The 22,332-nt window shown below is 51.8% G+C and overlaps 7 protein-coding genes across 7 annotated transcripts; 3 read left to right on the top strand and 4 right to left on the bottom strand.

Annotated features, from left to right (window-relative positions):
• Positions 1–4,375: 4,375 nt before the first annotated feature.
• Positions 4,376–5,116, top strand: BBA_08503 (uncharacterized protein; the record flags this gene model as incomplete). Its single annotated transcript, XM_008603600.1, has 2 exons — positions 4,376–4,549; positions 4,637–5,116. The coding sequence occupies 2 exons, from the start codon at positions 4,376–4,378 to the stop codon at positions 5,114–5,116; spliced, it is 654 nt and encodes a 217-aa protein (XP_008601822.1).
• Positions 5,117–6,469: 1,353 nt separating this feature from the next.
• Positions 6,470–8,361, bottom strand: BBA_08502 (uncharacterized protein; the record flags this gene model as incomplete). The annotated part of the gene is made up of 2 exons (XM_008603599.1): positions 6,470–8,228; positions 8,318–8,361. The coding sequence occupies 2 exons, from the start codon at positions 8,359–8,361 to the stop codon at positions 6,470–6,472; spliced, it is 1,803 nt and encodes a 600-aa protein (XP_008601821.1).
• Positions 8,362–9,892: 1,531 nt separating this feature from the next.
• On the bottom strand, positions 9,893–10,657 carry BBA_08501 (putative SAM-dependent methyltransferase; the record flags this gene model as incomplete). The annotated part of the gene is made up of 1 exon (XM_008603598.1): positions 9,893–10,657. One exon carries the CDS (start codon positions 10,655–10,657, stop codon positions 9,893–9,895), a length of 765 nt encoding a protein of 254 aa, XP_008601820.1.
• A 659-nt stretch (positions 10,658–11,316) lies between these two features.
• BBA_08500 (uncharacterized protein) lies at positions 11,317–12,391 on the bottom strand (the record flags this gene model as incomplete). Its single annotated transcript, XM_008603597.1, has 4 exons — positions 11,317–11,511; positions 11,593–11,686; positions 11,765–11,854; positions 11,916–12,391. The coding sequence occupies 4 exons, from the start codon at positions 12,389–12,391 to the stop codon at positions 11,317–11,319; spliced, it is 855 nt and encodes a 284-aa protein (XP_008601819.1).
• Positions 12,392–13,641: 1,250 nt separating this feature from the next.
• BBA_08499 (glucan 1,3-beta-glucosidase) lies at positions 13,642–16,461 on the bottom strand (the record flags this gene model as incomplete). The annotated part of the gene is made up of 2 exons (XM_008603596.1): positions 13,642–14,940; positions 16,324–16,461. The coding sequence occupies 2 exons, from the start codon at positions 16,459–16,461 to the stop codon at positions 13,642–13,644; spliced, it is 1,437 nt and encodes a 478-aa protein (XP_008601818.1).
• A 1,834-nt stretch (positions 16,462–18,295) lies between these two features.
• BBA_08498 (endonuclease/exonuclease/phosphatase family) lies at positions 18,296–19,822 on the top strand (the record flags this gene model as incomplete). The annotated part of the gene is made up of 1 exon (XM_008603595.1): positions 18,296–19,822. The coding sequence occupies one exon, from the start codon at positions 18,296–18,298 to the stop codon at positions 19,820–19,822; it is 1,527 nt and encodes a 508-aa protein (XP_008601817.1).
• A 502-nt stretch (positions 19,823–20,324) lies between these two features.
• BBA_08497 (Glycoside hydrolase, family 20) lies at positions 20,325–22,226 on the top strand (the record flags this gene model as incomplete). Its single annotated transcript, XM_008603594.1, has 3 exons — positions 20,325–20,465; positions 20,540–21,715; positions 21,804–22,226. 3 exons carry the CDS (start codon positions 20,325–20,327, stop codon positions 22,224–22,226), a joined length of 1,740 nt encoding a protein of 579 aa, XP_008601816.1.
• Between the last annotated feature and the right edge of the window lie 106 nt (positions 22,227–22,332).

Below are 22,332 nucleotides of genomic sequence, written 5' to 3'. Positions count from 1 at the left end.
ACATTTTATCACTAGCCGGATATCTCTGTGGAAAGGCAGCACTACGAATCCCATGAGCCGGCGAAATGCAATCAGGTTGCAGTTCGAGGATTAATTGCTATGCAATGTTAGTTCCAGGTCGCCGACTATGAGGGGTTACCCCTCGATGCACGGACAATAAATTCGGGCGATTCGAACAGATGGCGCTGGAAGAATCTGCATCGTACCAAAATCTTTTGCGCAGAGACAGGCTGATGCAGAACGCGTCGAGGAATTTACGTGTATGGGAAGCACACTGCGGCATACGGATAGAGGCTGGTAACAGGCTGAAATGCGGCTGCACGCGTGACAGATGGCCCGAAAACGGTTTTTGGTGGTGTGATTTCTGTTTTCTGGTCAACGAAAGAAAGCCACAGTTTTGGTCCTTCAATTCAATTCAGTCCATGTTGACTTGATTATACTCTGTCAATTTATCCGAGATGTGCGGAAACGGCTTTCGAAGCTCCCGCTCTGCAGACGACATGGTACGACCACTAGGCAAGTTCCAAAAGTATGAACCTTTTGTCTGCGAACATTCGTCGACATGACTGAGTTGCATTATACGCGAAATCATGGAGGATAGCACGCCAGTCTCTCTCGCCGTTATTACGGTATGAGCAATCATGTGGACTTGCTTCAGCTTTTTGTTTGCCCAACCCGCAGCGACGAAGGTCCTCCGGCATGCGGCTGAGAGCACGCTGACAGATGGATGCCAAGGGTTCGACCGCTTGTTTTCAAATTTACAAAATCAAAAAAAAAAAAAAAAAAAAAAAAAAATCTCCCGACAAGAAGCATGTATAAAAATTTCGGGACTGACTAGGAAGCAAAAAAAAAATTCCTGACGGTAACGTTAGCACGGCTCAGACCAATGTCAAATGACGAAGCAAACCAACCCTCCGCGGAAAGAAAAAAAAAAAAAAAAAATGTGAAACCAGGTTATAGAATCGAAAATGGGTGGCAAAGCGGAAAAGACACATTTATTCGGGCCTATTCAAGCCAGTCAAAAGAAAAAGGGCAGGCCACTGCAAAGCAGTTGCGTGTGTATCAAGACTTCTAGCCGCCCCGCGTTCTCAGCAGCTCTTCGACGCCGCGGCGCAAGCCAGATACAACATGGCCAAGGCGTAGTAGCCACGCCACTCACCAGAGGGCCGCGCGGTACAGCCTCGCGATGCCCTCATCTGCTATGAAAATGGTCATCAGCGCCCTAGAGAAACTAGGTTCCTTTTTTTTTTCGGCACAGAGCATGAATGCTTCATCTACAGCTGACCGCACCCCAATTCAATCCTCATCCTCATTTTCCGCATCAAGTCGCACCCACTAATGTCGTCTGGCAATGAGTGACCCGTCACCGTCGTACAGCGACGCCACGGCGCAGGCTACCAGCGACAGTCCCCAAGGCGAAGTCCGTCTAGAAGGCTTGGGTCGAAGGCTCACCCTCCTTGTGCGGCTGACCAACCGGGCCGACCACCCGTCCCCCGGTGCCCGCGGCCGGTAAGACCGCGCAGCCCTCCTAGGACCCCACCTCCCGGGGGCCCGAGGGGCTTCGGCCCGGAGGGGGTCGCGGCATTGGGCCGGACGTCGGCACCCGGGGGGGGGGGGGGGCCGCGATCCAAGATTGGGCCGTTGCTAATTCGGCCAGACGTGCAAGCGGAGAGCAAGAAAGAAGGGGACAACGGAAGCCAAAGGATCGGCCGACCAGTACAACGGTGTAGCGACTTGAGGCCGCCGGCCAAGATTACGAATAGTGAATGACGATTGCGGGGATTCGAAATCTACAAATGGTTTCACAGCACCCCCCCCCCTAATCAAGGGGTGCACGTTGCCATTTTGCAGCGTCTCATTACATGTTGGTAGCACTCAGATCATGTTTACTCGAGTGTCGCAAAAAATTTATGCTTGTATCAAGGTGCGCCAAGAGGTCGCAGAAGCTCTGACACCCAACTATCGTAATAGCGCGTCTTGGCAGGTAAAATGCCGAGATGGAAATGAGCGGCAACGCTAATAATAGGGTTACTTTTAGGAAAAAAACTCAATTGAAGCTGTCACAGTGGTACTCGCAAGACTGGTATGCTGATACCTGAGACGGGTGATGCTTTCGAGGTGGTGTGCGCGTTTGAAGAAGATGGTTAAGAAAAAAAAAGAAAAGAAAGGAAAAGAAAAAGAAAGTAAAGAGTCCCTTCAAAACCCTGCATGACCCTTTTGATATAGACTAGGCAGGCAGGTCGTGGGGTTGTCTGAGATTTTGGTTGAGGACTTGACATGGATAGCACCCAACAACCGTGCTGATGAGGCCTCTTCAGGAAACATGGCAAAATCGCGTAATTTATTGGCGAGTGTGTACTGATAATGTTTTGATCCCTTTTCTTTTTTCTGAAATTAAAACTCTGCAATCATCGTGATTCAAGTCCGAGCCGACGCCCTGCACAGGATCTCGAATGTAAGCAGGGCCAAGAGTTCCAACAGGCAGCCACGATGTCAGATTTCCAAGCCTGGATCTAAACGGACAGACGGGTTTCCCCGCCGCGAAATGGCAACGAATCCCGACCCAAATTTCCTGGTGCGTGGGCATGCTGGAAGATGTCGAAGCAACGTTGTTCTCTGTGTGCATTTGCTTGTCAGCATTTCGCCTTGTCTTTGAAATACGTAGTACGGATACTCGATAAGTTACAGCGGCAGCAACCTTGACCGCGAGGAAGAAGAAAAAAACAGAGAAGCGCAGGCTAGGCAAGGTAGATCCCCCAACATGGCTGAGACTTGGCCGGGGAGGGTGGTAATCCGGAACGGAAACGTGCCCCGAGTGGACCGAGCGACTCGCTGAGAGAGGTTACTACCAGTCCAGGTTGAAAGCCATGTATCATGTATGTAGGAGGGCCCCCGTTCCAGTCATCTCGTTTCCCCAACAATGTTAGCTATTTCCGGACGTCTAGACCGCTCTGGTAGGAGTTGTCCTTGCACGTTGAAGAAGAAAGCAGAAAGGGGGGAGGGGGGGGAATCGTGTGTTTTGTGAGAGAGTGATGCTCAACTATTTAATCGTGAAATATGCCCGCCGGCCCGGAAGATATGACAACAACCCCCCACCCCCCCATTATTCGAGGTGCAGCCAAAAAGATGGGCTCGCGGAAAATACGTGCCAGAATAAAAAAAACCACCGAGAGGCTGCAGCGCCAGTAGTAAAAAGATTTCCTTTTATTTCTCCGATTCCATGCTTTTGACCGGGGCTGGCGGTGACTTTGTTTTGGTGGGAATAATAAGCCAATGCCACGTTCCTGCCCCGGGAAAGGAGTTCGCTTGGCGGAACATGCACCATTACTACAGCGGACAGGCCATGGTGATGCGAGGGGGAGTAATACAAAATAAGCTTCAAGTGATGTCTTACGAAAGGAGACGAGCAAGCGGGTTTCGGAACCCGGGAAAAAGGAGTGCATGTGCAATTTCGTTTTTTTTTTTTCTCCTTTTTGTTCCCAGTGCCAATTATGCTTGGGTCAGCAATATTTGCAGATCAGAAAGCTCGCATATAATGTTTGCGTCTTGTATCCGTACTCGCAGTCAAGGCCGTGATATGAAAAGGTACCTAGGCGAGGGCCGCTAGCAAAAAGGGGGGGGGGGACGTTTGATACGATGGGATGCCTCTGGCCACCATAACCACAATTGCAAAGATGCGCAAGGGGGGGTGGTTGCAATAGGTAGGTACGTACGTAGTTAGTCATGCAATTCATCTAAATGGCAAGTCTGGGAGTAATTATCTGACAAAGAGATCCCAGCTGTTGCCGGGAATGCTCACCATGCTGTAGCAGCTGTACGCGGGGCTCAACATTGGCGGGGGGGGGCAGCGATTGTTACAGCGGGCCCGCTCACTAAAAGCTCACTAATAAAGCTCACCAAAGAGGCCTCTCTCACCTTACCCAGGGAAGCCCATGTCTCAGACAGTACCTCGTCGCCACGCCCAATTCTGGGCCGTGCTGCAGGTACCCCTTTAGCATACGCCAGCGCCCACGTCGTACCTAGGTAGTTACAAGCCCAAGCCCGCCATCAGCCCATCACTGCCAACACTCGACGGCTTCAACATTTAAAGCCTCCGTCACGCGCCCTTCCTCTTCCCATCCCTCTTCCCCCCTTCCCCCCTATCCTATCTCTCTTTCTATTTATCATCTACCCTTTCTCCTTAGGCCTGCTTTGCATCTACACTAAATACAAAAAAAAAAAAAAAAAACACTTTGGAAATAAACAATCCCAAGTTCTGCCGGACTCGCTTGCCTCCATCAACTGCTTGTGTTTACACGGGGTGCCCTCAACAAACCATCAAAAACCAGCCTAAACCCCTTTTCTTCTCGCACACTTCACCACATCACCGCCCATCATGTCTAGAGTCACAGCTCCCGTCGCCAAGCTTTCCCGCGCCATCAGCTCGACCGCCTCTCCCGCCGCCGTCTCCCGCAGCAGTGGCTCCCTCCTCGACAGTACCGCTCATCAGGGCGGCGCTCCATTGATGCCAAAGTATGCCGAGCTTCTCCGCGACCGCGAGCACAACAAGGTACGTTCTTTTGCCCTCCTTCATGCCTCATACTTGTTCCCGCAATCCATCCTGTACAGCAGCTGACAAACAATTCTCCCCTTCCAGTCCCGCGGCATCACCACCACCCACCGCCCTGCACCCCAGCCCAGTATTGCCAACCGTCCCCGCCCCCTCATGCAGACCTTCCACTCGAGCGCCAGCCAGGTCGGCGTGCCCCGTCTGCATCTTGACGCCATGATCCTGCCTTCGATGGACTTTGCCTCTTCCTCTGCCTCCACCGCTGCCACCACCGGCCCACGCGTCCCTCTTCTCCCCGACAACTACGGCGCCGCCCATGCCCCCGCGCCGCCCGTCCCCGAGGCCGCCTTTTCCAAACCTACCATCTTCGCCGCCGAGCCGGATCGCGTCGCTCCCGCCACTCCGCTGTCCGCCATCGAAGGCCTGTCACTTGACGGCGTCGAGCTCAAGTTTGTGCACGATGCGCCGGCGGGAGAGAGCAGTGCCGACGAGCACGGCCACATGATTCGCGACTTTTGGAAGGGCATGGTCGACGACGTTCTCGGTCCCGTCCCCAAGACCATCTAATGGCTTTCAAAGAGCCCCCCTCCTCCAAGAACATACTCTTTTGACGACTTTGACGACTTTGCTCTTTTTAGCACATTATCCTTTGCAAATGATTCTGCTTGATGTTTTCAACTGTGCAGGATAAATACGTCCAGTGGACAGGTGTGACAACATTGATATATATATATCACGCAGGCTGGCATAATGCCGCGAGCATAGTGCATGCGAGGCATTCCCTGCTATCGAAAACCAACTTTGTTATTACCTCTTTTCTTGTACCTCTACCCAAGGCATAGCTTACTAGTTTTGCAAGCCATCTAATACTACGCAGCCCTCGATGCGAGAGTCTACCCATTGCAAGCATTCATTAGTTTCTTTTTTCCATTTACATCTACACCTGGTGAATGATGAGCTTTCTGCAGAATAACGATTATCATGCGAATATTCTAAATCCAGCCCTCCTTCGATGTTTCCTCATCAATCCATCCATGCAATAGCTATCACCAGCTTAGCTTCCCCATGTGGATGGCGCTAAAGTTGGAAATACTGGGGCTGTCAGCAAAAACAGACCAACGCAAGCCTACTTTCGTGTTAGTCCTTGGTCATCTTCCATTCAAACTCATCTTTTTCTGTTTCTAATTTCCATCAGAAAATCAAATCATCTTCTCAAGGCTTTTAAATGTAATCTTTACGCTCTGTAAACTGAAACCAAAATCGGTGATCCTGGACTGGGCTGCCGTGTTTGGTGCTCGGCGAGCAAATGATGGGCGGCATCGTGGCCGGAACACCGAGGTCTGTTCGCGCGCTTGCGTGTAGATGGCGCTTAGAGAGCACAACCATTTTGACTTACGATCTCGGTATAGTCTCTCCTGCAAGACAGGACAAAAAGAAAGGAACAAGTCGAACCGAGGAGCAAAACAACGTATAGCTCCCGGAGTTCGCTGGTCGCCACCGACCCAGCTACTTACTACTCAGGCGCTCGAGTGGTTATCGCTCAGAGATAAGACGGGACGTCTTCCCCTAAGGAACAGGAATTAGCTAGCCTTACCCTAAGGCCCACTAAACTATAAAGCTTTCTTTACGTGATAGATAGTTGGCTTAAATAAAAAGTGATTATAGGTGGTATAACGCGCCGTTTGCTGATGTTCCAGGTAAATCGTTTTATATTACGTGGCCGATTAAGTCTCACAATACATTGACGCACTTCTATCATTTCAAAATTCTGCTTTCCAGTAGTAGGAGGCCAGTATCGGACCAGCTATTACATCGCCCCGCTAATATCTACTATTGCCAAGGTGCTGATAAACAGCACAAATTTTTTTTTCCTTTTGCAATCACCATTGCAAAGCGTCTTTGGTAAAGCAGTCTTTGCATCTATTTACGCAGAGGAAATTTCCAGTAGCGCTGCCTAGTAAAGTTCAAATCGTTCATCTTCACACAACCGGGGTTGAAATGGTCCTCGTCATTTCCTATTGGCCACATTGCAGCAAATATCATCTCATCTGGTTGACAGACGCTGACCTTTTTCATTTCGCTCCAACCCAACCTTTTGGTGAGCCGTCTAAGCTCATGACGACCTTTCTCGACTGCGTCGCGTAGTTCTTTGGTTGAGCTTGCCGTATTGATTCGAAAGCCTCCGGATTTTGCGTCTGGTGACGCCTTGAGCAAAGCTGCCCTGACAGAGAACAGTACTGTGCAAATGTCGCGGGTAACAGTCTCTATAGCCAAATGTATCAATTTGTCCTCGATTTCCCATTGATCTCTGAGCTTTGTCGACGGCAGCAGAAAGTGTTCCGTACATTGTAGAACTTCCTCAGTAATGGACACTTCACCAGAGTCTATTGGGCTGTCTACCGCGGGAAGTGATGAAGTATCGCCGGGTCGTCTTGGGGCGTCCACATAGGTCAGAGTTGCCGATTCGATTTCTTCAATGAAATTATGCAATGAGCAGTTCGGAGACGTCATTCGAATAAATCGCCTGGAAAAGCGTTTAACAATCATGTCTGTTGTAGCTTGCCAATCAACCGTGAACCGTCGCGGCAACGCACAGGCATGCGACACTTGGCTCTTGATTGCTCTCAGTTCAGGCTGCTTGACAGAGCTGAACCTAGGCAACTCGGGCCGATCAGGATCAGCATTTGTGAGATTGATTGGAAACAGCCAACCGGACACCATGGAAGAAAAGTCAATTCTGAGGCGTTCGGCGCCAATGCCGTCGTAGTGCTCAGCGGCGGCCCTAAACACTTCGAATATTTGTTGTCCCTCATCGCTGAGCTTATCTTGGGGGTAGAATGTGCGGCGCGCAGAAAGGAAGCTGACTCCCGCACTGAAATCACAGTAGACAAGCTCGAAGCCCCCTTCCATCCTAACGAAGCCATCATAGCCCCAGTCTGTGAGCATCTCACAAATCATGCTAGCTCTCTCATCTTCACCGAAGGTGAAGCTATCCGATAGATTGCCTAACTTGCCTTCGCAAAGGACGTGGTCCTGCGAGTCAAGAGTGCCCATGGTGGTCTTGGCGGCGGCCATGCCGTCTAGGTAGAGGACACGGAGATCGCGAGACGCCTGATATGTGTGAAAATATCCACGAATGTTTCGGCAACCTTCTGAGGGACACTCTGGAACAGAAGCTGGGCCGGCCGGGTGGCCATGACTGGAGGAGTCTTCAGCGGGATCACCACGGTGATGAGATGGGAGGCCGATGAGTACGGGCTTTTGCGCTGGAGCTTGGTTACTCCTGGTTAGCCCGCCTTGGACCCTTCTAGTTGTGCCAGAAGATCTCAGACGAGACACCGCGAAGAGCTCAGCATGCTCTACATCGAATGCTAGCCACTGTGGATGTGTTGGCGGCTGATCGGTGTGGCCGCCATGGTAGAGCAGTGTTCCGGCTGGAACTATAGCTGGGAAGAAACCAACGCCGTTGTGGGCCAGAGAGGAACCCCATTGCCTCCCAGCGCTGTTAAGCTGGTTGAAGATGTGGTGTGCATTATCTATAGCGCTAGCGGAGCTCGGCAGCATTGTCCGGGTATAGTCGTCGTGGACCGTGTAGCCGCTCAAGGCGACAGCCTGGGCGCGTACTGCTTCCGCGAGAACAGCGAGCAGGCTGATGGCAGTTGTTCGAATCATCATAGCACTAAACAGTCATAGTATTTTGGTTATTTTGTGCAACAGAGCGGTTGGGAGAGGGGTTATTGTGAAGGGATGCGGTTAGCACGACGGTACCGGGCGGCTTGCCGTTTATATTTCTCATGCCACAGGCGATGCATGTTTTTGGTCGGACATGAAAGCGAGTACACATTGATACTGCTGTCCCCAGACTGATGCAGACATGCGCCCCTGCAGCGCCGCCACATTTCTGTTCCAGGCAGCAAGACACTTATAATTTCTACCGTGCTTCTTAAAGCCGTAGCGCTGTTTGAACGACCCAGAATGGTCGACCAATTGGTGACTGTTGGAGCCACCTCACCTATCTGCGTTATTGCAGAAAGAATGTCATCTGCCAGCTGGGACATCGAATCTGTGCAATTTAGACTTCAACAATTGTCGTCACGTAATTCAAGCATGGTGCCAAGAGCGCCACCAGATGCATAAGAAAACGAATTGGTGATGGACATAAGATTAGTACCACTGACGAGCTACTAGTAGATTTAGCTTCCGAATAAGACTGGCAAATGTTAAAAAACCTACCCATCTTACCTAGAAACATCACCACCTAGACGCTGCCCAAGACACGGGCCTGAGACTCTCGTGTTACCCCAAGTTAGACAGAAAAGAAAAGAAAAGCGGCAGGTGTCTCATGACGTGGAAAAACGGCTGCCACTTCAGAGGCAGTAGCCGAAGTCGCTATCTATACAATATCTGACAAGCTTAGGAAATACCTGTCTAGATTGCCTTGGCTGAGATTCGCGGGCGGACAGCGTTGCTCGATATTTGTCAACGAAGCAAAAGTAAAGACTTCCTGTCGACCAAGCAAAACAACCTGCGTCTATTACTTGGCTTTACTTGGCTTACTTGACATGTTTGCCAAATAGGGCATCGTGCATTAGTTCGACTTATCTACGCTGCGCGCTCTGATTAGCTGCGAGAACCCAGGGGATCTACACGTGCCACGCCCCCACCACTTCGTGGTAGGGTGCTGCAGGGTTAGGTAGCCACCATAGCTACCTAGACAGCGCCCGTGATGGCGTTAACTTTAACATATAATAATTAATTCTATAAAATCGTGATTAAAAAACTAATTTAATATCTAAATAGCCTTATAATACTACATAGATTAGCTTTTTTATATTTTATTATAAGCTTACTTTTAGGTTAATTATTATATCTATAGTTAGAAGATTTAAGACTTTATTTTACTATTAAGAAATATAATTTTTTAATATAAATAGTTTAATATCTAGGTTTTATAATTATAATAAAAAGTCTTTAACTCTTAACTTAGAAAAAAATCTATATAATTTAAAAGTAAAAGGTATTAACTAATCTATATATTATATAAAACTTCCTAGGATTAATTATTTTTTATTATAAATTTATTCTAGATTTCTTTATTATAATAAAATCCTCAACGGAGGAAGAAACGAGAAGTCCTGTCCTAGCAGGGATTTGACCCCTGTTCAATTGACAAGGGGACCTGACCTCTGATTTTCCCCTATTGACCTGTAGCTTCATCGCTACCACCAGTGATAGTAGAGTCTCGTCGCCTATCATAAGGCTGTGAGTACGTTGTCTTGCCTCTTGACCAGCATCCTACCTAGGATTAACCGTAGCTGGTAGGGATGCTTGTATGATCATTTCTTATTTAGGCCGGTGGCGTTTATTCCCTGCTAGGACAGGACTTCTCGTTTCTTCCTCCGAACTTAGAATCGCAAAAACGAATCCCAACTGTCCTCGGTATGTACCAAAATAGCAGTCTTCTCTTTTCGCCAAATCCTCCATTACCTTTCCGGCCTTTGGGTCATCTGGATTCTTCAGAAGCCACTCCCTCGCCCCTGCGCGATGGCCCGACTCGAATGCATCCCAGTCCTGCTGCGTCGCCGTCTCCAGATGCATGAGCTTCCAGCCCGTCTCCCTGCACAGCGCAACAATGCTCTTCAGGGACAGCACCTCGTCCCCAAACACCTCCACGCACTCTTTCGACGGCGGCCTCTCCCAGCACATGTCCCCGACTAGCACCCGACCGTGCGGGACAATCGTGGCCAGGCTCTCGAGCATCTGTCGCGTCCCACCAAACGCATGCGACGACCCGATGCAAATTGCGCGGTCGCACTGAACTTTCCACTCCTGGCCTGGCATATTGACGAGTTCAATCGTGACGTTTTGCTTGTCCGCGCTTGACTTGCAGCGCGCGAGGAGATCAGCATCAGTGTCGACACCGACAGCTGCAGCACCTGATTGCTTGGTTGCACGCAGGAGGAGCTCGCCCCAGCCACACCCGATATCAACAATGGTCTTTTCAGCGTCGAGTTCAAGTTTGTGGATCAGGTGTTTCGCGGATGATGCTGACAGTGGGCAGTTCCACGTCAAGTGGGAGTATCGGACATTGGCCGGCAAAGTATCCATTGTTGAAGTTGTCGACCAGAGCTAGCGATAGTTGGGGCAAATGTTAGTTTAGAAAAGTTGAAAAGCTTGAATGCAAAAAGGGGGTATTGACTTTAAACTATCTTGACGCGTTGTCCACAATGCGCGCAGGTAATATCTATCTAGTTCGTGTGAGTCACAACCATTTACTCCAAATTCAGCTGTTCCAGCCACCGCGGGTCGCAAGGACTCCAGGCATCAACTTATATATATCACATGTTAAATTTCATCAACCATGATCATTGTGAATCTTTTTCTCATTTTTCCCTCGCCAGCTATACATGACTCACTGGGCATGTCGCTCCCGTAGTGGATGTGCTCTCAATCTCCAAACCCCTTTGCCTCCCTCTCTCGTTGCTCGAGAGCACTCAAATAACCGGTCTCCTAACAGCATGGCAATCGTTCCGAATGTGGAAAATATGAAGCGACAATGCAGATTAATTCACAGCTATAATATATCCATTGTCGAGTTGTACTATAAAAACAAAGGGCAATTAGGCGACATGTCTCTGACAGATCGTCTCAGCAATACTTTTCTTGCACACCTTTCCTTCATTGCTCAACTTACCAGACTCGGCATAACAGTATACATGCGTTGTCTTTTTTATATCCATAAAAGAAATTCGTCCCCGTCTCCCTCTCTACGCGTGGCAGATTTCACCGACGCAGCAGGTGTACTGCTCGTCCGGGCAGTACCCGTTGAGGGAGTTGGCCTCGTGGTCCCAGTCAAACGTGTACGCGCCGCCCTGATAGAAACACGGCTCAAAAAACGACGTGGGCTCCGACACGTTGAGGCCGCGGCTGGGGTTCCTGCACGCACCATGGCCGTTGGGTGTCTTTTTTTGTTTTTGGCGGCAACGGGTTAGCAGTGACACGATTTCTGCCGACAAAAAAAGGTGGTAAAAAAGTTTACATACAGGACATTCGCTAATCTTGTGGAGGTTCTTGGAGCAGCCAGCCGAGAGCCCATTCTCGTTGCACCAGCAGACGGCAGGGACGGTGAAGCCATCCCTACGGACAAGCGTGTTTGTTAGTCTTGCATTGACGCAAAAAAAAAAAAAAAAAAAAGGACAGGGAAAATCAACTTACACGTAGCTCACGTTAATGTCACCTACGACGGCGTGGCCCTGGTCAGTGAAGCTGCCCTCGATCAGGGACTCGTCACCCATGGTTACAGAACTATCCATATTAGCAATCAACTCCTTGCGGTTCATTCTCGTTGGTCCTCAGGCCAACTCACTTTCCCACGACGTTCAAAGCCACGCGGCCGCTCCAGCCTTCCACGACCGTAAAGATGCCATACTCGCCTCTCTCGAGCTGGCCAGCGCCCACATTACCTTCGGGCTCGTCGCCCTCGCCAGTGACGAGCACCGTGGTAATAGGCGCGTCGTGGCGGTTGAGGACGGTGATGCGCGCGCTGTCAGCAGTGCCCACGCCGTTCATGACGTTGGTCGCTGTGGGAGCAGCAGGCAGGTCGAGGGCGCCGCCGTGCGCCGTGGCGAGGGTCAGGCGCTTACGGGCCTCCACCTCGGGCACGATGCCGGTGGCAGTGGTAACGGGCACGCGGCTGGCCGGGTCAAGTTCAACCGGGAAATGGGAACCGGCTGTGGGCATGAGCAAGTCGGTGTTGATGGTTGTAGCGTCGTCAATGTTGAGGGGGCTCGAGGTAGCGAGGGCCAGGCACATGGCCCCTGGGATACTGAGAACTGCAGGCATATTGATGTTGGAGAATGGCGTAAGCAATGGAAACTGTGAAGAATTACGATAGTCAGACGCGCTGACCTAGCGTCTTATATACCTTGGAGGCAGACTAACTCTCCGAGCGTGTACCCTCATGTATCCTCACTAGTGAAGCTTCATCGAGAAGGCTGATGAGCTTATCCCATCCAGTCTTAGCTATCAAACAACTTGAAGATGTAGCTCGGTGTTCCTGAGAATAGTTGAACGGCAAAGGGGTCGAGATGAATTAACTCGAGTAAAACGCCAAATGTGGCTGGAGACTTGGGGTTCGTCAACCCTTTCCACACTTTTGCGAACCTTCTTGTTGTTCTCGTTGAATTGATAAAAGAGTCAGTCTCTTCTTGTCTCGTTTTCTTCTGGCTCAGTCTTCTCAGTCGCTATCGTAAGGTTTCGTCAGAAGTGACCACTTCAGCACTTCAACATGTAAAGCAGAACAGCACTGCGATAGCAAAGGAGCTAGTTAGAGACGTAGCATCTCTCTTGTTTATAAGACAAAGTGGATAGACTGTTTCTACACGAAACAGCACAAGTAAAAGCGCAACGAAACATAGGATAGCACAGCTCCGAGATACTGGACATCGTTCTACTGCAGTTTCTGCGTAGAATAAGAAAGCTCACTCCCAGCCAGTGGCACGGTACAAACTCGTGCGCTTCGCGATGAACATCTTTATAAATCCGTTGTTCAATCCAGAACGGTCTCGAAGCACATAATGCGGGTTTGTTTGTTTACTTTGCAGTTAGCCCCGCGTAACTTTCGTGACTTCGATAATCGTGGTGACGATTTGAAAGCCTTCCAGATCCGCGCTAAATCGGCTTTCGCCACTTTTCGGCAAGACACAACTAATCTACTAGGAGATGCCTCAAGTTGTTAGTCTCGCATCAGCCTTGCGTGTTCCGGTAGATTTGACTGGCCTTGACAGCTGGCAACGCAGAAATGCGGGGCCTATATGAGAAGCACCGATATATTATTCATGGAGCGAACACCTAAATATCTGATGGAGACGACGGCGGGTAAGAGTGGGCGATCTAGTGGGATGGTTAGATGGCCAGACCCACGGTCAAGACTAGTATAAACAATGAAAAGTTGAGGTGCAAAAATTGATGCGTCTATGGAATTCAAGTACAAATGTCTATCCGCGTCCATATCTGACCAGCAAGGACACACAACAAATTATGGGCAGTACTGACTAGCTGGCCCCTGTACAATTAGAGTGACCTGGTCGCGCTTACAGCAGGAAGAAGGCACCAACGAGGGCAAGGACACCAGCGACAGAACTCGAGGCAACCATCTTGCCGGCGGCAGAGTCCTTGTTGACGGTGCTGGGCCGAGCTGAGCCGCTGCTAGCTGCGCCAGCGCCAGAAGAGCCAGAACCAGAGGTTATATTGGCCGAGCCAGAGCCTGAGCCTGGGGTGGAACCGGAGCCGGAGCTGGAGCCAGAGGAGCTAGTGCTGGTTGGGACCGAGGCCGAGGTGGACGAGTTGTCAGAGCGAGAAGTGGCAGTGCTAGAGCCAGAGGCGGAAGAGGAAGAAGTCGAGGAGGAGCTGCTGTCGGTGTCAAAGGTGGTGGGGCAGGTCAGGTTGAACTGGGGGGTGGTGCTCAGGTCCTTGGTGATGGCAAACTTCATCTTGTTGTCGGGGTTGGAGTCGCGGAGGTTGTACCAAAAGGTAGGGGTCTTGCCAAAGAGTTGACGGCAGCCAATCTCGTCCCAGTAGTATTTGGCGTTTTCGGTTGAGGGCTCAGCCTCGTCCCATTTCTCGCCCGTGACGGGCCAGCCAGTCTCGGTGACCCAAACAGGCTTGCCGTTGGCGACGGCAATGGTAGCGTCGTAGGCCTTGTCAAAGAGCTTGCCGGCATTCTTAATGTCATTGCCCTTGCCGCTCTCGTAGTAGGGATACTCGTCGACGCCGATCCAGTCGACGGCGTCAATGACGGCCTTGTTGCTGCTGTTGGTCCAGGCGTCCCAGGTGTCGACGTGACCGACTGGAACTTTAGTGAGGGCGCCGCCCTCGACGGCCTTCTTGTAGTCCTTGATGAAGTTGAGGATGACATCAGGGTCGGCACCGAGGCCGGCCTTGTTCTTCGTGCCGGTTTGGGAGTTGCGGTAGAGATCCTCGGAGCCAATGGACATGCCAATGACGAGGTCGGTGAATTTGGAGCCGTACGTATCGACGGCCTTCTTCAGGGCGCTAAGCTCCTTGTTAATATTGTCTGCGCCTGAGGCCCAGATTCCGAGGAGCAGGTAAGTCTCGGTGTCGATGGCAGCCTCGAAGGCCGAGATGGGGTCGTCGGTGGAGTAAGCCTGGATGTTGGTGTAGAGGCGGACGGCGTTGAACTTGCCAGGGGCGCCGTTGAGAGCCTGGGCTGTCTTGAACTCGGCCTCAAAATCCTTCTTGAACTTGGCGGAGCGGTCGGCGAGGGTAGAGCCCGAGTTGAAGCCGAGGTAGTTGCTGTCGGCGGCGGCCGAGGCGACGGCGGCGGCACCGGCGAGGAGAGTGGAAGTCAGATGCATGGCTAAGGTCGTTTGCTAGAGAATTGCGTCGACGTTGTTTATGAGAATGAGGGTCAGAGAGTGTAAAAAAGGTCTGCTTTGTCAAATGAGTGACGAAGCCGCGTTGAAACACAAGCGGCGTAGTGGGATGATGCAGAGACGGAAAAGGAGGAAACGAAGGAATGAAACGAACGAGGATGGTTGAACAATGAGGGAAGAAAGCAAAATGGAGGTGAGGCAGCACAAGGCTTGTACAGTCCGGGATCCACGTGATACGTGATTGACGACCCCTGGAGGTTGGCGGCACAAAGAGACGTGAAGAAGGGCCTATTCAGCACTACGAAGTACGGATACGTGGGAATACAAGAACATTAATCAAAATATGCAGGGAGGCTGTGTTTGAGACAAGCATGCACTGCCTCTGCCACCATTCCACTCAAAAAGTCCTGGAGGCTGAAAATCAGGGACGTCGAGCGAGGGGATTGGCTTGCCGAGGTTGAGAGGGTGGGGATTGTGCCTGATTTCCCCTGACGGTTCTTACTGTAGATCAGCTATCCGTACGGAGTATTAAGAAATCCCCGAATTGTGCCTGATTTATGCACGCACCACCCCAGATCTGTGCTAGTCATCATCTCTAATGCTCTCGACTTTCGATATATATCCATCCAGATGCGAAATCATTGCGACCCTCCTTTCATTTATTCTTCATGAATTTTTTTCTCGACTCCTGCTCGACTCCTGCTCGCCTCCTGCTCGCCGTGCCACTTGCTGCAGGCACTCTGTCTAAACTATTCCCAGCAGACCTCGATTCGATGCCTGAGGTTGCCAATTTGCCCCTGATTTGCCAGCTCTGGATTTCACCTTGCTCCGACTGAATTGGTACGCCTCGCGTACTGATTCAATGTCGTCCTTGGAAAAATATTGGCGACAGCCCACAGTAGTGCCATGTTATTGCGGTAGTTGCCCAATCAGCCAAGAATCCAATCTGCCGCCAACTAAAAATAACACGGGGTTGCGGTCTGAAGAAAGGGGCTGATTGAAAGGCAGGGCGTTGCAGGGTAGGCTCTCATCTATCCAATTCCCGGGCCCCGAAAAACAGCGCAAAGCGGTCTCGTAATAGAATATCCGACCGCTGCATCATAACTAGGTATCTAGTTAAGTGATCCGTAAAACTGTAAAAAATAAATCCCTGTCCGATGAAATACATTTAGCCCTGTATTTAGGTTCGTCGCCCTTCCTTGTCTGGCATACGATGGGGCCTGTATATTTGGCGAACTCAACCAACAAATTGACGAACAAAATTGAGGCTTGACGCTTGAGGGCACCGATCCCGAACCTTGCCCTGCCAAAGGCTAGGCACAACGCCCTTGACTTTGATCATAGATATTTAATGCTATGAAATTACAAAAAAAAAATTACTGTCACCATGCGAGGCAGAGCTAGCCGGCGACGCAGGCGTCGACCGTCGAGAATGCCAAGGTTAAAGGCGTCCTCGTCGGCGTCCTCGTCGGCGCCGGCACTCAAGGCGGCTTTGGTGGCCAAGAAAAGCTCAAACATAGTAGCCGTCTCGATGCGTACCTTAAGCTCTCGCAGCAGCCGCCTCGAGTCTGGCGATAGCCTCGATTTTGCGTGCACAGTAAACGGGTGGACACTCGTCGCCTACCACTATCTGCATTACTATGAGTGCGCCGTACAAATTCAAATGGAAGAGCCGGCCTCGGCGCCCTGACGTTACTGAGCCACACCCCCAGCCTCAATCTTGTTCGTCAAATAGTAGGTTTAGACGATGTTGGATAGTTACGTGCTTACTCCGCTCACCTGTTGAAATAATTATATCCATGCAGCGCGCTGTGACACTGTCGTGTGACGAAAAGTCTTTGAGCAAGCACGGCTGCTGGACAACACTGGCTGACGGGAGAACCCGTAGAGCCAACACGAGTAATAGCCCTACTCAGTATCAACACACAGAGCAGGTACGATTCTGGCGCTGAGCCGAAAGGCACGCTCACATGCATGACGACAAGGCACGAGGCAACGCTTCGACACTGCTTTGACTGCCCAGCGTGCATTGCCCACCTAGCTAGGGGCGGGTACCGTCGGGTTATACCAGCTCCAAATCGCATCTCGGAGCCAACACTCGAAAGAAGTGTAATGCCGACTGCTTGTTCACGAATTCCGCCGTGCAGTTCCACGGAACGATCTGAGGCCACTCGATGGCAAATTCCATTCCAACCTCATAAACGACCCTTTATCATTAGCCGGACGCGGAAGCTGCCCGTCAGGGACTACATGTGACTACAACTTCGACTTTAGGGTAGTAGGCTTTTTCTTTTCGCGTCAACTTTTGTTGGGCCACTGTAGCGTCTTACAGCCCACTGACCGCTGGAAGCCGGCTGTATACAGTGGGTGTACCTAGGTAACGAATGAAACCGCTCAGAGCGGCCGACCATTTGCGCGATAAACCACTGACCGCCTATTTGGTCTGCCAAAGAGGTCGCTGCCAAGCTACGAGAATTAATGTCACCCTACTCCGTAGCTGACGTCAACTTGCCAACTTGCTCATTCAGTCTTTTCTCGATCTGCAACATTCCCTGTGGTGGAGCGGATCTATAGATACAATGATGAACTCTATTTTCAAGCGGGGTAGACATTCACCACTCATTGTGTTTTCCCACAAAATTACATGGTTCCGTTTTCCATGACGGTGCTGCTAGTTGGCAATGCAAGGCCCAAGTAGCTTTTCAAGTCTACGTCGGCGACGACACCTTCGAAGCTACGGTCTTTTGGCGCTGGTGTGTAGAAAGAGGGAATCTCCTTACCGGAATAGAGTCTGAATTATACTAAGTAACTTGGCTACTTTCTATTAATAGAACTACCTCATTCGAAAATAAGATTTAGTGTAACTAGAGAAATCTACTTTCTTAAATCTACTACTTCTACCTCTCAGTACTTTCTACCATCTTGTGTCACGCTCACGCGTCACGCTAGGAACTAGCGGGACAACCACACCGAGACGTACTAGAAACAGAAGTAGCCGATAGCGAGAATATTGTCTTGATTGAACCAATAGTCCGGATGGAAAGCGGCTTATTATTTGTGACAGCACGTTCAACTAGAGACCAAAACTATTGGACAATGAACCCGTCTTCATGCCAAGACGAGTCTGAGAACCTCGCACATAGGTACAAGCACGTCCCCACGACTATGCCTCGGTTGCTTGCCTACGGTGAAGCTTGTATGTATCTTGGGAAGCGAACGCGATAATACAATGGAGACGGAAGTAGAGAGACGGGGGCCAAGTCCGATCGCATAAATACCTCTGTCCGTGCCCTTCGTCCACGTCCCGGTGGACCTTCAAGTTTCGATTCTTCCAACTTCAAGACGTTTTACGATGCAGTTTTGGACGCTGGTAGCCGCACTGGTACCAGCTTCGCTGACCTGGAAGGCCAACGCCGCCAGCTCGGCGAGCTCTCTCGATTTTGACGGCGACAAGCCCGCGTTCGCCTTTGAGTACAGCACGACGTCGCCTGACAGGACGAACTGGGTTGCCATCTATCCAAAGGGCTATGACCCGGGCCGAGCCGATCAGTCTACCAGTTACCTCTACTGGACATACGCGCCCCAAGTCAGCGGCACCGTTCAGATCCAGCCCGCCTACGCTGAGCCTGGCGAGTACACGGCCTGGTTCCTCGCCAGGGACGGGTACGATAAGCTCGCTGGCCCCGTCACAGTACTGAACCGTGGCGAGACGGGCCCTATTGAGTTCATGGTAAGCGAGTTTACGACGCAAAATGCACGAGAAAAGGAATCGTTCTCTGCACGCGTGGGTGGCCTGGTCAAAGGCCGTCTGCAGCCGCCCAGATTCAAGCTCGTCTGGGACTCGTCCAAGTCTGGTTGGGTCAAGGTCGGCAGCGACGGCCTCATCTCGGGCAAGCCATCCAGGGGGGATCGCGGTCGAACGGCTGTCGTGGTGGAGGCTACGGCCGAGAATGGCTCCAAGAAGACTTTGCAGGTCAACATTCCCGTGGTGGCCGTTGGTGCGCCCATGGTCGACCAGCTCAAAGTGACGACAATGAACATCTGGGTCGGCGGCAACTTCGTCCACAACAGCCTATACAAGCAGGTTAGCTACCTGGCGAGTACCAACTCGGACGTGATTGGCCTCCAGGAGACGGTCAAACCGGGCGACGCGGGCACGCGCATCGCCAAGGCACTGGGCTACTACCACCACGACAAGGGCGACAAGGCCATCCTTTCCCGCTATCCGATTGTCGAGCATCTTGACGCCGATGACTCGGCAGACGCCGTGCGCATCCAGCTGGACGGAAAAGAGAGTGAAATCATCTTTTACACGGCGCACCTCGGCTATGACCCGTATGGGCCCTATGACTTTTGCTTCAGCAACATGACGGCCGAGCAAGTCACCCAGCGGGAGGCGGAATCCGGCCGTACGTCCCAAATCATGGCCATCTCCGCTGCGATTGCCGAGCTCGTCCGCAACGCCGACAAGGTGCCCGTGTTCCTGACGGGCGACTTGAATGCGCCGTCGCAGCTGGACTGGATCGAGGCGACCAAGGACGCGCACTGCGGCGTTGGCTACTACGAGTGGCCGACGTCCAAGTACCCGCTCGAGGCCGGACTCAAGGACACTTTCCGCGAGCTGCATCCCGACCCGGTGCGGGACCCCGCCTTCACCTGGTCGCCGGTGCATCCGGAGTCACAGGAGCCACCTGACCGCATCGACTTTATCTACCACAGCGGGCACGGCGTCAAGCCGCTGTGGTCCATGCCCAATGTGGTGGGTAGGCCCAGGTTTGTGCCAGACGTGTGGGAGAACGAGTGGCCAACGGATCACAAGAGCTTTGAGGCCCTGTATCAGCTGCTACCAAGTGCGCAGCGGAGGAAGACTCAAGAGTGACGGGCGGGTGCACAAAAGTTGAGACGAAAGCACAGGCTCAAGATGAAGCGGGAACGCGCAAGGGGGGGCGAGGAGGTGTGTGGAATTCGTTGGCATCTTGCCGGCCGGCAGTTCTAGAGTTGTATGGATGTTAGAAAGGAACAAAGACAAATACTGAAATACTTTCCGAGCAACCAAGGAGCATAAAGCACATTTATCATGCCTGGGTCGCATAGTTAGTCACATTACGTTTGCTTGGCATGACTGAGTCAAGGCATGCGGACAGCCCCGGCGAATCGCTTGGTACCCCCACGGAAAAGTATGGGGCGTCGCGCGGGGGCCAGTCCGTGCATAACTACAGTACCATTGTGGTAGTAGACTTGGCTCATATTTATTAGCTTTGCTCTATTAGATGTGCCGTGACCATCTTCTTGAACAATGAAATAAATAGCAGGTTACATTTCTGTCTTTCCCTCTCTTTCTCTTTTCGATTTTCTCTTGCCAGTCAGACTACAAAATTATCATGCGTTTGCAGTCGTATTTCGTCGCGGCTCTCGCTGCTTCGCCAGTCGCGGCCCTGTGGCCCATCCCCATCGAAATCTCCACTGGCAACAAGACCCTCTTCATCGACAAGACCATCAAGATCACCTATAATGACGCACCTGTAAGTTGTCCAAAAAGCTTTCTAGCAGCCACTGCTCGATATTGAAATGCAGATGCTGAACGTGAACACTACAGCTCGCCTACCAGCCCGGCTACAGCCCACCTGCCGGCAGCAACTTTACCTCCAAGAACATTGTCCAGGGCGCCCTTGCGCGCTCTCTGAAGGCCATCTTTGACGATGGCTACGTGCCCTGGATGCTGCATAAGCCTGGGTCTGACTTTGAACCGAAGTGCGGCCCGACCACCCGCAACCGCGTGCAATCGCTCACCATCACCCAGACTGGCAAGGATGATGTCCACACGTACAAGCCGCTGGCCGGCCAGCGCGATGAGTCCTATTCACTCAACGTTACCATCGACGGCCGGGCCAGCATCCAGGCAAACTCCTCCATCGGTGTGATGCGCGGCCTCGAGACCTTCTCACAGCTCTTTTTCAAGCACTCGGCCGGTGGTGCCTGGTACACTACCCGGGCCCCTGTCATCATCGCGGACGCGCCCAAGTTCCCGCACCGTGGCATGGTGCTCGATGTTAGCCGCCACTGGTTCGCAGTTGAGGATATCAAGCACACAATTGATGCCCTCGCCATGACCAAGATGAATGTGCTGCATTTGCACATGACCGACACCCAGTCCTGGCCCCTGGAGATCCCAGCCTTGCCACTGCTCGCCGAGCGCCACGCGTACAGCAAGGGCCTGACCTATTCGCCAGCTGTCATAGCTGATCTGCATGAATACGGCGTCCACCGCGGCGTGCAGGTGATTGTCGAAATCGATATGCCTGGTCATGTTGGTATTGAGCATGCCTACCCCGGCCTGTCTGTGGCCTACAATGAGCGTCCGTACACGCAGTACTGCGCGCAACCCCCCTGCGGGTCCTTGCGCCTCGGCAACACAAAGGTTGAAGAATTTTTGGATAAGCTGTTTGAGGATCTTCTGCCGCGTCTGTCACCGTACACGGCCTACTTCCATACTGGCGGCGACGAGTACAAGGCAAACAACTCGCTTCTGGACCCCGACCTGAAGACAAACGACGTGTCCATCTTGCAGCCGCTGCTGCAGCGCTTTTTGGACCACGCGCATAAGAAAATCCGCGACTTTGGGCTTGTGCCCATGGTTTGGGAGGAGATGATCAACGAGTGGAACGCGACCCTCGGCAAGGATGTGGTCGTGCAGTCGTGGTTGGCGCAGGACGGGATCAAGAAGCTGGCCGAGTCTGGTCACAAGGTGGTTGTCAGCAGCTCTGATGCCTATGTAAGTGCCAAATAACGCAAAAGGAGACAAAGCAAGAAGCCGAAAGTCATCTTTTCGAAAGACAGAGAGGACAATGCTAACTGAACAGTACCTCGACTGTGGTCGTGGCCAATTCATCGACTACGAAAACGGCCCTGCCTTTCAGCGCGCCTACCCTTTCACCGACTGGTGTGCGCCCACCAAGAACTGGCGCCTCATTTACGCGCAAGACCCTCGTGCCGGCATCTCCGGCGATGCGGCCGCCAACGTCCTTGGCGGCGAGGTTGCCGTCTGGACGGAAACCATTGACGCCACCAGCCTCGACACCATTGTCTGGCCGCGCGCCGCCGCGGCGGGCGAGAGCTTGTGGTCTAGTCGGTATGAGTCTGATGGTAAGAATAGGTCCATGTACGATGTGCGTCCGCGTCTGTCCGAGATGCGCGAGCGAATGCTCGCCCGCGGCGTGCGAGGGGCTCCGATCACGCAGCTGTGGTGCGATCAGGCGGACACGCTCGACTGCACAAACGAGTAGGCAGTTGAAACATTTTTTGCTTTGGCTTAGCAATGCTTTTGATTCCTGTGATGTATATTTCATCTATGCAAATATGCTGCTCTTTTACTTCTTATTGTCTCATTCT

The sequence above is a fragment of the Beauveria bassiana genome (genome assembly GCF_000280675.1).
Source record: "Beauveria bassiana ARSEF 2860 unplaced genomic scaffold BBA_S00035, whole genome shotgun sequence".
Lineage (NCBI taxonomy): Eukaryota > Fungi > Ascomycota > Sordariomycetes > Hypocreales > Cordycipitaceae > Beauveria > Beauveria bassiana.
The sequence above is the reverse complement of the archived record's forward strand: the minus strand, read 5'-3'. Positions and strand labels throughout refer to the sequence as shown.